Raw genomic sequence first — 14,650 nt, 5'->3', positions numbered from 1 at the left:
TATTGATCAGAGAAAGCCAGCTCCACTTACCCAAGCCCAACACATAGACAACCATGGGAATAGTGGTGGTGCAGGGGTACATGCTGCCCTTACCTCATACAGTTATGGCACTACACTTGTGCTTACTATCTTGACAGGGGACACCATGGCATTCACTCGGTAGTGGCTATGTTATGCTCAAGTATTGTATTGTTACATCACCAATCTGGCCTACAGCTGCACACAAAACACTCCTGGCCTGCAGTCTATCAACTTCCACCAGCTTAAATATATCAGGAACTAAGAAGCTCTCATTCAGTACATTGTGAACAAACCAAAGTTGCAACATGAAATACATATTTCTAGTAGTAGTAACCTGTTTCACACTAAATACTTCGTTAGAAATAACATTTTCTGTGGGAAATATAAGAGTTAATGATCATCTGGAAAAAAAAAGATAACAAAGAGGGCAGTTTGACTGATAACTGGTCACGCACAATTTAGTTAATCAAAATTGGGAAGTTGTGGTTTAGATTGACATACCCCAGTCCAGTTGAACCAGGAAACCAATAAAACAAAGTATATGTGGAAACATATACAAGGTACTTACTTCTAATTTACCAAATTTAATATTGAAATATTTTAGGTAGTCAGATCATTCATTTGTCTGACTTTAAACAGTAAGTAGGTGAGTGAGAAGCTCTTTTACACTATGAAAATTTGCTATGTATTACATACTATGCTCTTCTGAATAAACTGAAGGTAACATGTTCATTCTTGCTATCTTGTATTCAGCATGCCTATAAGTAATGATTTAAAAATAATTATACCTGGTAAACTGTTTCTGAATTTTCTGTGAGAAACTTAAATAATAAAATTTTAGATTCTTTGTACATCCCTCTTAATGAAACGTGATTTTTAAGACCTTCATTTGTCTGTTTTTTTTTTTTTTTTTTTTTTTTTTTTTTTTTTGTGACTGCATAAAACGAGCACATCCAAGGTGCCTGGAATCATAAGTTTTTCAGCAAGAAAGAGTAACAGAACACACATGGCAGTGTCTCCAATCTGCTTGACATGGGACACTTATTGCTGCAACACAATCTGTGGTGGAGAGTTTAGCACTGTCTTAAGTTGTACTTTAAGGTGTTTAATTATTAATTGTACATATTCTTTTTAAAAAGTTTAAATGCTCAAAAACTGCACATTCTAAAGTGAAGTGTAGACCACATGAGTACTGGAAAAAAGAGGAAACTGAAGCACTTGAAATACTGAAATATTAAACTATTATGTTAACTGAGGATATACTGCAAGGAATATTTGAGAAAGGAAGTCCACAGGAAACCCTTACCAAAGAAGTAAGAAATTAATGGGACCTATACTGAACTATCCAGTATTGGTCACCAAAAGGACCGGAAGAGGGAATAAATTCTGACTGTAGCCCAATTCCAGTACATATCACACAGATTGTTGAGCACATTGGATGTAGTATGCATGCAGACATGAGCAGATAACCTTAAGTTAGGAAAAAATGAAGGTTATTACCAAAACAGTTGAAAGGCTGACAAATGTGGAGAGGTACTGTGTGTACAAGATGAAGTAATTAAGTAATATGTGAAGGCATTTTGTAGACATGTAGTAAGGGCAGCCAAGTTGATCAGAGTAAGAGATATGAATAAAAGGACTAGCACAGGAATAGATTAGCATTAAAAACGATCAGAAGAATATAAATGCTGTTTTAAATAGGGTATTAAGAATGCATATTGATCTCATTTTTCCGGCTTATTTTCACAAAAATAAAGTTGCTCTATTTTGCAGAATTTTGTTTTAAAAATGAAGTTCTCATAAGAGATGAAATATCAAGACCAAGAAATAATGTTGTAGTTCTGTGAGGTTTTTGTCAGTATTTGTTGAAACTCTTCTCGATACACATGGGTGCATTGTACTTGTGTCTGAAAGTGACTCTTTGTCTTTATAAGTGATTATACTTTTTTATAAAGTCCCCATTGTACAATATAGAGCCAAATTACAGATCTGTTAGTCTTTTTACTTTTATTTTAGGCAATTGATCTACATCATAGCAAGTGATCCCCAATAAACTGTTACCACTACATTTCCAGCTGATCCAACGGTTTCTACAACCGTTGAAAATGTTCGTAAGTGTAATGTAACTAATCTGGTATTTCCCTGCTCTCAGTTGGCAATTTATGTATTCACATTTCATTGACAATAAAATGCCACTTCAAATACTACCACGTTCAGATGTTTTGAGTATATGGTCAGTTGATTCCAGGTCAGTGAAACAATGTATTTCTAGATAAGTTGGGATACCGCATATAATGATCCAGATTTAATACATAAACAAATATTCTGATAGAGGATGCAAATATATTCATTTATCAACAATATTCTTAACAATTTAAACTTGTAAACAAATATTTCTTACTTTCTTTGAATCTCCATAATAATTGTAGGTTTTCAGGTACGTGCCAAGGGAAAGAATGTTGCACCTGTCACAACTGACTTTACAAGTTCTTTCCATGAGATGCATGACATGAATAAAGTCTTCAGCAACAAAATGATCCTCCTCTAGGAACAACACCATCCCTGTAACAATGCACATAGTTAACCTGAAACATTCCTACACAAAAAGTTCAAAGGTCTATTCTCTCGTAAGTAACTGTTTTCTGAAAGTTGTTGTTTAGCTCTTCAGTGCTGACTCTTGTGTGTGCAGCATACCTGTGTGATTTCTTGTAACATCCAGCTGATTGAACACCCTGTTTGCTTTCCACCACCAGTGGTGCTTTGTTTGAGTGAATTTTGCTTCTCTGTAGTGGCCATATAAGTCAGGGTATAAAGCATTATTGCACATCATTTCCTTGGCCCTGGTAGGAAATAAATAAACAAATTTTTTAACTTCATAGTGACATGACATCAAAATACTTTTTCCATATTGTATGGAAATAAACATTAAGAATTAAATGAATTATTGTTCTCATTTCTTAGTTAACAGTTCACCAGGCTATAATTTCACAATACATGTAAGGAAGAAAAATGTTTTGTTAATTCAATAGAAACTAAATAGAAAAACAGAAAATAGAAAATAAATATAGATTACTCACAATAAGTCACTCTTAAAACTTTGCGAAGTACAAATGCAACATTAAGAAAATTTAGATGATATAAATCATGTGTTCCTGTCTATAGAAAAATACACACACTGTTCTCATGTAATCAATGGGATTGAATAAAAATAAATAATTAAATGTCAACTAGCTATGAAAAGGTATGTTGCATGCAGTATTACATATACACTTGCTTCAACATTGTTAATGAATAATGAATGCTACAACTCATTTAAAAGTATAAGCCTTTTTCCTGAGAAACTGTTACAAGGAATTTGAATGATTATGTAATTTCTTAGAATATTAAAGAAGTGGGCAATCCTCATTCTATGTGTTTACCCCTGATAGGCAACTGTTGCAGTGAATGATAAATTGTTCAAATCAGTACTCTAAAATTTTGGTACAGAGTCCACAAAATATGTTTGGACCTCCAATTAATTGTTGTTTATTGAACTGTCCAGAAAGATCAATGTCTATCGCCTTCAAAGCACGATATACAGGAACACTGCACCGCCAGCGACGACGGTAACCACGTCGCCGAGGCATTGCTGTGGCACGTTAATACAGGTAAACGTAGCAAGCCAACGCCCAGCGAGACACCCAGGGCTATGCGTCCGCACTCCTTGACATTCGCAGAGCGAATGACGCTCCGTGCTGCGGCGCAGCTGCAGCCAGCAGTCCTTATCGTGACGTCAACGTCCGGTCCATGCGCGCCAGTTCGGCGCCAGCGCGCCTTATCAGAGTGTTGCGCAATCAGCGATGGCTGAGTTTTTGAGCAACATGCTCCTAGTAAAACTAGGGAGCGTGTTGCCCAGGCCGTTTGAATCGCGCGCACAGGCTACCCAGCCAATCACAAGCCGCGGGGCAATGAGCGCAGCGACTAAGTGCGCTTCAAGGTCACCCGCCTAGCGAGCAACCAGAACGACACGGCCACCAACTTTTAACTGAATATTGTTTTTAATTTTTAAAAAAAAAAAAAAAATCTCACAGGATGGATAAGGATGGTTCTCGGGTAGGACAAACTTTATTGTCTGTAATATAACATACAGTCACCATTGATTTTTATTTTACAATTTCCATTACCAACCTTATCCCATATTAACAGATACTCATCGGCATTTAGTTTCTTCTTCCTTCTAGTACTCAACACAAATGGCATACTGGGAACAAGTGTACCATATGGAACTTTTGCTAAGAGTCCTGTTTTCTCTGCTATACTCCATGTCTTCCATGTTGCTCAAAAACTCAGCCGTCGCTGATTGCGCAACACTCTGATAAGGCGTGTTGGCGCCAAACTGGCGCGCATGGACCGGACGTTGACGTCACGATAAGGACTGCTGGCTGCAGCTGCGCCGCAGCACGGAGCGTCATTTGCTCTGCGAACGTCGAGGAGTGCGGACACGTAGCCCTGGGTGTCTCGCTGGGCGTTGGCTTGCTACGTTTACCTGTATTAACATGCCACAGCAATGCCTCGGCGATGTGGTTACAGTCGTCGCTGGTGGCGCAGCGTTCCTGTATATCGTGCTTTGAAGGCGATAGACATTGATCTTTCTGGACAGTTCAATAAACAACAATTAATTGGAGGTCCAAACGTATTTCGTGGACTCCGTTTGAACTTTACACGTGATGTACAAGCCGTGTTTGGAGGTAGTACATGGCTCACACTTGCTGTAGTATGGGGCAATCATTGTGATTATGGTGGCCTTGAAGCTTTCCCAGATGCAAATATTCTTACATGGAAGACATGGAGTATAGCAGAGACAACAGGACTCTTAGCAAAAGTTCCATATGGTACACTTGTTCCCAGTATGCCATTTGTGTTGAGTACTAGAAGGAAGAAGAAACTAAATGCCAATGAGTATCTGTTTATATGGGCTAAGGTTGGTAATGGAAATTGTAAAATAAAAATCAATGGTGACTGTATGTTATATTACAGACAATAAAGTTGTCCTACCCGAGAACCACCCTTATCTATCCCGTGAGATTTTTTTTTAAATTAAAAACAGTATTCAGTTAAAAGTTGGTGGCCGTGTCGTTCTTGTTGCTCGCTAGGTGGGTGACCTTGAAGCAGACTTAGTCACTGCGCTCGTTGCCGCGCGGCTTGTGATTGGCTGGGTAGCCTGTGGCGCGCGATTCAAACGGCCTGGGCAACACTGTCATTATAACAGCTGTTTCATGACAGGAGCCTCCAAAAGACAGGCAACAGTCCCTAAATAAGAACTGAAGCTGCCTAATTGTTTCAGACACTATATGTTTTTTCAGAAGCAGTGAGGTTTATACACCTGTCCATCCACTGGTATTTATAATTTATATGATATCACCCAAATCATTTGAGATAAAAGCTTCTTCCCCCACCTGAGCTCTTAAAATTCAGCCTTTTTACATCAATAAAAAATGGAGAAATCAGTAAAATCTGGAAAATTCTTTTCCACTTACGTTTCGCAAATATACCTCTATAGGACTGCTAGAGATAAACATATTATCAATGTTGGTTCCAGTCTGGAATTTGCATTATCACAGTAATTGAACTACGATTTTCTCCACTTTGTTCGTCATCATTTTTCCATTTGCATGTTCTAGCTTAGCACCCACTGCTTCACTCGCATAGACTGTATGGCCTTCAGAGATATTTTTTTATTTAATTGAATTTTTATTTGTTCACAAATTGGAAAACTTTCTAAGCTTTTCACGCTAAATAAGGCCATATAAGTATGGTCTCTTCCAATGTATTTCTGATCAAAATGGCCTTCTGGTAGCGGAGTCTGAAGTTTTTGTTAACCATACCTTTTGCTTTCTTGTGAAGATATTTCCATAGCAACTTTCACCCACTCACAAATATTTATTTATATTCAACTGAGAAGTGAAATACTAATTTTCATAAATTTAGCTTTAAAATTTTTTAATGTAATGAAATTTTTCTTAAAAATTTTCATCCGTTATTGTACTCTCTTAGGGCTTAAATTTCCAGTAACACTGAAACAAATATTTTTTTTATTTCCAACCAAGAAATCAAATACCAGTTTTCAACGATTTAGCTTTACAAATGCTTTCACAAAGAAATGTTTTCATAAAATGTTTCACCCCCTTAGGGGTTGAATTTCCAAAAACACTGACATGCATGTGTTTTGTTACTAAGAGAGAAGCCAAATACAAATTTTCATATATTTAGCTTAAAAGATATTTCCATTAAACCTTTCATCCACCATTTAACCCCCATAAGATTTGAAATTCCAAAAACAGTGAAAAACTTATTTTTTGTTTCTAACTGAGAGGCCAAATTAAAATTTCATAGATTTAGCTTTAAAAATGCTTTTGTAATAAAATATTTTCATAAAAAAATCTCAGCCCCTATTTCACCCCCTTAGGGGTTTAATTTTCAGTAACACTGAAAAACATATTTTTTTATTTGTAACCAAGAAGTCAGATACCAATGTTCATAGATGTAGCTCTAAAAATGCTTTAGTAGTTCTTTAATAATGACATATTTTCAAAAAAGCTTTCACCCACTATTTCACTCCCTTAGATTTAATTTTCCAAAAACGCTGAAACACAGATTTCTTTATTTCTGACTGAGAAACCAAATACTAATTTTCGTAGGTCTAGCTTCAAAATTGCCTTAATAGTGACTTTTTTAAATGAAAACTTCATTCCCTATTTCACCTCCTTAGGGTCAAAATTATGAAAAATCCCTTCGTAAACGATGCCTAAAATATAAAATCCATATCTCCTTCAAATTTCAAGTTTCTGTCCTTAGCGGTTTGGGCTGGGCAACGATGAGTCAGTCAGTCAGTCAGTCAGTCCATTGTCTTTTTATATATAGAGATTAAGCCAGCAAATGAACTTCCCAGTAAGATAGGGCTGTTATACTGTAGAACAGTATCAAAATGTAGTGGGTGTTTCAGTGCTGTTTAAACCAGAATTCTAGTTTACCAAACATAATAGTTGCAAATTGTACTTTTTCTCAGCTTGCTGTCTTCAATATTTTGTGTGTGTATGTGTTTTGCTATTGGTAAACACTTTTCAGATATCTGTGAATGCAAGTTATTCCTTCATGAAATCAATGATTCTCTTGTCGGCCTGCGGCCGTGGCGGGCGATTATAAACTAAGAACCACAGGCAAAATGTATTTTTTTTTTTAAACAATTGTGAAGGATTTGTCATTACTGTCTGCGTGTGTTGCCATGTGACTGACTTTTGTGTAGGGTAAATGCTTAGTTTTGAACATAAGACAGTATTTCATTCACAGAGTAAATGCATTCACATATTTTCATGGGTGTGTACGGTGGAATTAGGGAATACTCTTAGGTGCAAAAAATAGCGAATTTAGCTTGTTAAACACATGGCCAGTGAGATCAATTTGTGCTCAAGTTATGTAATTTTATATTTGCGTAAATATTTTGAAACAACATATCACATAATCTGTTGTAGCTCACACAAAAAATGAAGAATTAGACAATATCTGCTGTTTTATAATTGTAACAGTACAATAGATGCAAGGTAGGAATGAGTGTTAAGATTTGGGGTAAAAATGTACTATACTTACTGCTCTTTCTTTATGTTGCGTGGACAGTCTCCTGGGGATTCTCCTGGGAACTCCTTTGGATGTGTCTGTATGGAAAAAGGGTAGAAAATCTGCATGACTTTGCAAAAGTCTATGCTCTGCACAAGCTCATTAATCTCTTCATCATAGTAATCATGACTGAAGATTAACAGTACAGTATCTATGTCCCTTGCTTGTGCAAGGCTGACAATTAGGTGCCTCAGGTAAATAATCCTTGTGTGCACCTGCAACAGAGATGAGAACATTTGGTCATTGTATTTCTAAATGAGTTTTTACACATACAGCACAGTTCCACTTGGTTACAATCAAAACTAATATTTTCAATAAAAATAATCTTTCTCATGAGGAATGACTTCTAATATAGGAAATCTTACACATTGTGCTACAGCCACATCAAAGGCATATAGATCAATGGGCAGATACTCAAGATATCCTCTTTCCTGTCACATGGGTAACTACCAGTAAGGATGGTTGGATAGCTATCAATGCTCAATCAATTTGATATCCATAATGCAATGAAATAAACTATAGTAAGGACACAAAAGTGACTCCACTTCTTCACTGGACTTTTAGTTTTTCACAATGATATCTGGATGGCCACTACCTTGTCAAAAGGTTTGAAGTAAACTACCAGCCATACCATTCTCCAAGACAGAAGTGCTCAAGGAAGGGGATTAGGGGGTATTTTCACGACAATTGCATGCATGGCTAGTGTTGTACACGTTGATGTGTGTTAGATTAGAAAACTGAAAGCTATATAGTGGTGATCACAAACTCTGGATTGACTGCAGTTGGGCATAGTAATGATTAGTGAAGTGAAATGGAAATAATAAAGAGACATCTGGTCAGATGGGTGTTGTGAAGTAAGAACTTTACCAGTGTATTATGTAACATAGCATTGTTGTGGTTATGAATAGCAAAATGGGTAACACAGTGATAGTTACTTTCTTACAAAATGACAGCAACAGCATTGTATAGGTTTGCTTGTTCACATCACAACCTGACAGAAATGTGCAATCCACAATGAAGAAAATACCAGGCCACCATTTCCATGGAAATGTCTGACAATGGAACTGCCTCCACCCATATGGTGAAGCAGTCTACTGCAGTGAGTATGGAACAGTATTCTTCCAAAGGCAATAGAGGTCCCATGATGTCCAGGTGAACATGTGTGAAACATTGTGTCATAAGTGGGAAGTCTCCTTCCGCTTTGTGCATGTCTCATCCTACCATGGCCATCTGACAATCTAAGCACTTTTTGTGCAACTACAGCAGTCCTTCTTTATATTGGGCTACGTGCATCTGTCCATCATTAGTCTGATGCTGGTGTTTATTCCCGGATGAGCCAGCCCATGGATGCTGTCAAATAATTGCCGTTGCAATTTCTTGGGTACAAAAAGTCTGGGTTTTCCATGTGATAAGGAGATCTGCCAAACGTTCTCAGCTCCTTTTATATACTGCAGGTCTGTTATGAATTGGGCAATGAATTCAAGTTGTCTAAATTGGTGTGGTGAGCAGCCATCCATGTTCCTACTGAAGACAAAAGTAATAGGCGTGTTTTCTGTGAAAACCAAGAATGGCCTAGCTTCCACTTGTGGTCAGAAATGTCTGACAGCTTCATAAACTGCCAGCAATTCCCTATTGTAAGCACCCCATTTAACTTGTGACGATGTAAGTTTACGGGAGGAGAAGCCCAGGGGCTGTCAATGGCCTTCAGCATGCTGGCTAGCATCCACAACAACTGCCAGTCGTGCCTGGGAAACCAGGTGTGCCAACATAATTGCCTGATGTAGAGACGCCTTGGTCTTATTGAATAAAAAAATAAGTATTGTACTTTGACAAACTCTGTCTAAGCTTGTTCAAAGCCTGGTTGAAAAAGGAGAAGGGGGAGGAGGGGGAGGAGTAACACATTGTTAAAAAACCTTGGTTCACCTGACCCGAGTGATATTACCTTGTAAGGGTTCCTTGCAAGGATAACAGCAAAGACCTCAATGGCAGTGAAAGCAGAGATGCAGATCATCGGAATGGTGGAACTGGCGGGAGAGTCAAGCTTTAGAAAGTAGATAAAGTATGTGTAGAAGTCCAGACACGTATGTGTGGTAACCACCGGTACTCTGGCCAGTGTCTGTTCACCATGTGAGGTGCGGCTGAACACTGAGTTCCAGGAACTAATGTCGATATCCCTGTGGAGAAACCTCTCAGTGTGGAGCACTGAAGGGGAGATGTGAATGGCTTCATCATCTGGCTGGTTTGGCATGCACAGGTATACCTGACTAGATGTATCCTGGCTGCCTGCAATGCAAAACACAGCTGAACCATTTATCATAGTTGTGTCATGTAAGACACTGGTTCTGTACAGCTGGTAGAGTAGCGAATGGTGTGCAAGATGCCTGCTGAAACCAAACTGGGACTTTGTGGTGCTGTTGGAGAAGACGGGAGTGGTAGCACTGGGATTGCCTCTGCATCAGGATATGCCCCAGCCTGCGACGGGGTGCAGTTGGCAAACTCAAAAAAATGGCTCTGAGCACTATGGGACTCAACTGCTGTGGTCATTAGTCCCCTAGAACTTAGAACTACTTAAACCTCACTAACCTAAGGACATCACACACATCCATGCCCGAGGCAGGATTCGAACCTGCGACCGTAGCAGTCGCACGGTTCCGGACTGCGCGCCTAGAACCGCGAGACCACCGCGGCCGGCTGGCAAACTCGGTAGTACCCTCAGGTAGGTGGTGGTGAGGACGCCATCTTTTGAAAGGCGGGATGATATGGAGGCACAATCAATGCCGTTGGGTAGCGTATACATATGGTCATCAAGCTCTCAGATGTGTGCAACGTTCCATGCCGGAGTGTCGACACTGTAGTCAGTGAGCCACAGTATAATGATAAGAGGGTGTGCTGCATTGGTGTTGACCACCCTTGCATTGGGTAGTGATCGGTAGTCACCGTCACTGTTGTTCAGGGCATTTGGGATGATGTTCTCCCAGAGAACCCATGCTAGTTTCAAGTGGTTAATTGAAACAGTCGTGGTTTTTCATTATCAAGAATGTCAAATGTATGTGTGAATTTTGAAAGGTCCTGTGTATGGTGGCTGCAGTGCCGACTAAACTGTTTTGTCCCCCAGTATGAAGTGTTTGCAGTGTGAGAATGCTTTGTGTACAAAGATTCTGGGTGCCAAGTGCAGAACAGGAGGCGGCATGCGGATATGTCTAACTTGGTCCTTCACACACTGAACCGCTGGAGGCTGATACATTTGTTCAGGGTCTTGCATGGGTAGAACGACATCAGCGGAAAGCACCAGTGATTCGTCATATACTACCTCAACAAGGGATGCTTACAGGTCCTCATTGAAGGCACTTCGGATGTAATACCCAAAGTAATGCTTCAGTCCACAACACGCCATGGCATGTAAGGCATTTATCCAGAGCCAAATCAAATCAATGTGTCAAGCATCTCAACAGCTACAGCTACCATCAACCATGGTACACAGGGTGCTAAACAAGAAACTGAAGCTTCATGCCTACAATGAACTGATGACTCAGTAGTCTAGTCCCTTTAAACACTTTATCATATACATGCCTACAAAGTGCGGCTGTTACATTGTTGCTTCAGAATGATGATAGCCAAAACGCAGAGCATTCGCAAAAAAAAAAAAAAAAAAAAAAAAAAATTGGTTCAAATGGCTCTGAGCACTATGGGACTCAACTGCTGTGGTCATAAGTCCCCTAGAACTTAGAACTACTTAAACCTAACTAACCTAAGGACAGCACACAACACCCAGCCATCACGAGGCAGAGAAAATCCCTGACCCCACCGGGAATCGAACCCGGGAACCCGGGCGAGAGCATTCGCAATTTAGATTCTGAATAGCATCGCCGATGACCCTGACTATCTGCAAAAGGCATTTTTTACAGACGAAGCTTGCTTTCATGTGGTCAGGAAAGTAAATTGACACAATGCGAGGGTCTGTGCCTCTAATAATGCACACTTCAGCATGGAAATTTTACGCGACAATCTAGAGGTAAACGTGTGGTGTGGTCTGCTTTAGGACCATGTGGTGGTATCGTTTCTCTCCACATAGGCGGTAATAACTTCAATTGTTTATCTGGACATGTTGGAACACCTTACATATACACAGGTCAAAGAATTGCAACCTGGCATCGTGCTCCAGCATGCTCACTGGGCCTCGATTGTTGGGAAGCCTTTGAACGGCGCATTTCAAGGTTTCAGGATTGGCTGAGGACGATTTCCTGGCTCTCAAGGCCTCCAGAAGTAAACCTATTTGATTTTTTTCCTTGGGGCTTTGTGAAGGATGCTGTTTCCCAGATCCTGATGCGGGACCTACGAGCTCGCATCAGAGCAGCAGCTGCACACGTTAATGAGGGCGTGCAAGGCTGTACATGCGAGGAACTGGAATATGCTAAGATATGCTGCGTGCTACAGATCGCCAACACGTTCAGCTCAACAAGTTACAATGACTTTAAGTGTGCCGCAAACGACACCGATATATCCCCATCTCTTAAATATAGGTGATCATAGTTGTAAAGATCATTTTGGAACACCATGTACTGCAAAGCAAAGATTTGCAATAACGAAGAGAGATCTAAATTACTGTTAGACGTTCTCATCGTGTTACCCCTCGCTGATTCTTCAAGTATCGAATCTACAATTGAGTTCTCAACAATTTCTTGTCGCTGTATGCCGACAAGCTGGTCATCCTGAGGTTGCAAACACCACCGAATGGAATTGGCACTCAGTTCAGCTTCGTAAAATCGCGTCCTAAAGTGTCCTTACACAGTTGCGAGTGACTGATATGAATGAAATTCGAGGGGAAAATTAACGTCCTCAGCAACTGTTGCCATTTTTACTGCCTTATAATTTTGCGCACTTGTGAGTAAAAGCGGAAATTGCTGCAATAATCGAAACTTCCGAAGTTTATCGGCATGACTGCATAGTTTTGAAATTATTATGACAGAAAAATACTGACGAGTCAAAAAGTTATGGTGTCTGCCCGCTGCGACATTGAATGAAACCTGGTAGCGATACGGTAAGGGAAGTACAGTGTGTAAACCGAGAATAGACGAATGGGGAAGCTTTCTAGCGACGATACGGGCTGAAAATGGTGATGATCCACTGGCATAGGCGACTTTGACAAAGGGAAGATTGTTATGCCCGGCGCCTGGGAATGAACATCTCATCTCAGAAAATGGATGGTTGTTCGCTTATTACTAGGAGCGGTGGCAAGGAAGGGAGGGGGGGGGGGGGGCTATGGGGGCTATAGCCCCCATCCCCTCCCCCAATGGAGTATAATATTACACTTGATAAAATAACTTCAGAAATCAGCGAATGTTTTACTTCAACAGATTAAGAAGGAGAGCTGAAACTACGGAAGAAAAAGTGAGTTGATGAAAGTAAAATACCTGAAACAACAACTGAAGATTTAAAGAACTGTGACAAGCTGTTTTTCCGAAATGTATATGTTTTACTTCAAATATTTGTGACTATTCCTGTCACCGCAAGCACTCCTGAATGAAACTTCTCTACTTCGAGACGAATAAAGACATATTTGCGTAACACAGTGGGGCAGGTAACACTAAATAGGTTGGCTCTTGCAAATATCCATAGAGAAAGAGATATGGACATTGAAAATATCATTGACATATTCAGTAAAAAGAAACAGAGACGAATGAGCGTGACAAATTGGACAGAAGACGGAAATAACCAGTGAATTTTGTAACAGATTTTTTTATATCATGTCATGTTCAAGTTTTTACATTCATGTCATCTTCTGTATCCAGAAAATTAATGAAAACTTATTTGTTGTAAGTTGACCTGTTTTACGGTTTATGTAATTTATAAAATATCCCATGTTAAAACATGTTTTTTTTACCCTGAACTTCAAAACAGTTACCAAAAACTACTTTAAGCAAAACCGAATTTTACCAATTTGTCGGTGGAGGACTCTCCTTTTGTTCAGTGATATTCCATTCCCCCAAATCCCCCCTCCCCCCCCCCCCCCCCCATTAGCCCCCGCCCCTTGACCGGCTTCTAGAATCGCCTCTGTGTATTACTATCGTGAGCATCTGTGGAAAATGACTGGGGGCCGATGAAATCACGAATAGGCGACAAGGTGTTGGGCAACCAAGCCTCATCACAGAACTTAAAGCTCTGTTTGCCCACTGTGTAAAGCAGAATAGGGGGCAATGTGAGGCAGATCTGACAACATACCTGGTGCAGGCAGGGGTGTTTCAGAGCACACCGTTCAACGCACTTTGCTAAACATAGGGCACCGTGACAGACGATCCCCACGTGTTCCCATGTTGACCCCTTCGTCAGTTAAGATTACAGTGTGAACTGGATCATAAATCAATGGAAACGTCTTACTTGGTCTGACGAATCACATTTCTTGTTACAGCAGGTTGTCGGTCGTGCCCGAATACACTGCCAACAGGGGAACGGCTAGTTGAAATATGCAGCATGCAACGGATGCACTCCATTTGGGGGCAGTGGTATGTTACGAGGGACCGAAGCTTCCATAGGAGCTGTGGTAGTAATCGAAGGCGCCCTGAGAGCTGTCAACTATAAGTGCGCTTAAAATCAGTTGCGACTATTGACAGTTCAGTAGGGAGCGGGTGGAGGTAAGTAGTGATGGGCTAAACTGCGATTTTCCGATATCAGTGATTTCTGTGAATGCTACTTTTGAGTATCTATTATTCTTAACAGTGATTTGTTGCAGTTTAGAATCGCAGGTAAGGAATTAAGGCTTGTATCCCTCCGCACTCTACCACTGCTATTTCTGCGACTTCTGTGACTTCTGTTACTCCTGCGATTTCTGCGACTTATCATCGTATGAAAAAGTTACACTTGTTCACACAGAAAATTGCATCTCACCAAAACGGTCATTAGTAAGTATGTTTTATATTTGTTCTACCGTTAGCTTTACTTTTGTATAAAAGCAACAATTGTGGAAATATTAATAGTGTAATAA

At 39.9% G+C, this 14,650-nt stretch overlaps 1 protein-coding gene across 4 annotated transcripts in view; it reads right to left on the bottom strand.

Annotated features, from left to right (window-relative positions):
• Nucleotides 1-14,650, bottom strand: part of LOC126259174 (alpha-1,6-mannosyl-glycoprotein 2-beta-N-acetylglucosaminyltransferase) — a 460,896-nt gene that overhangs the window by 38,324 nt on the left and 407,922 nt on the right. For all 4 annotated transcript variants that reach the window (XM_049955741.1, XM_049955744.1, XM_049955743.1 and 1 more), the window contains 3 exons: nt 7,645-7,886; nt 2,716-2,861; nt 2,423-2,583 (listed from right to left, as the gene is read on the bottom strand). In XM_049955741.1, coding sequence (XP_049811698.1) covers nt 2,423-2,583; nt 2,716-2,861; nt 7,645-7,886 — 549 coding nt within the window. The remainder of the gene's footprint in view (nt 1-2,422; nt 2,584-2,715; nt 2,862-7,644; nt 7,887-14,650) is intronic.

This window comes from Schistocerca nitens, chromosome 5, assembly GCF_023898315.1.
Source record: "Schistocerca nitens isolate TAMUIC-IGC-003100 chromosome 5, iqSchNite1.1, whole genome shotgun sequence".
Taxonomy (NCBI): Eukaryota; Metazoa; Arthropoda; class Insecta; order Orthoptera; family Acrididae; genus Schistocerca; species Schistocerca nitens.
The sequence above is the reverse complement of the archived record's forward strand: the minus strand, read 5'-3'. Positions and strand labels throughout refer to the sequence as shown.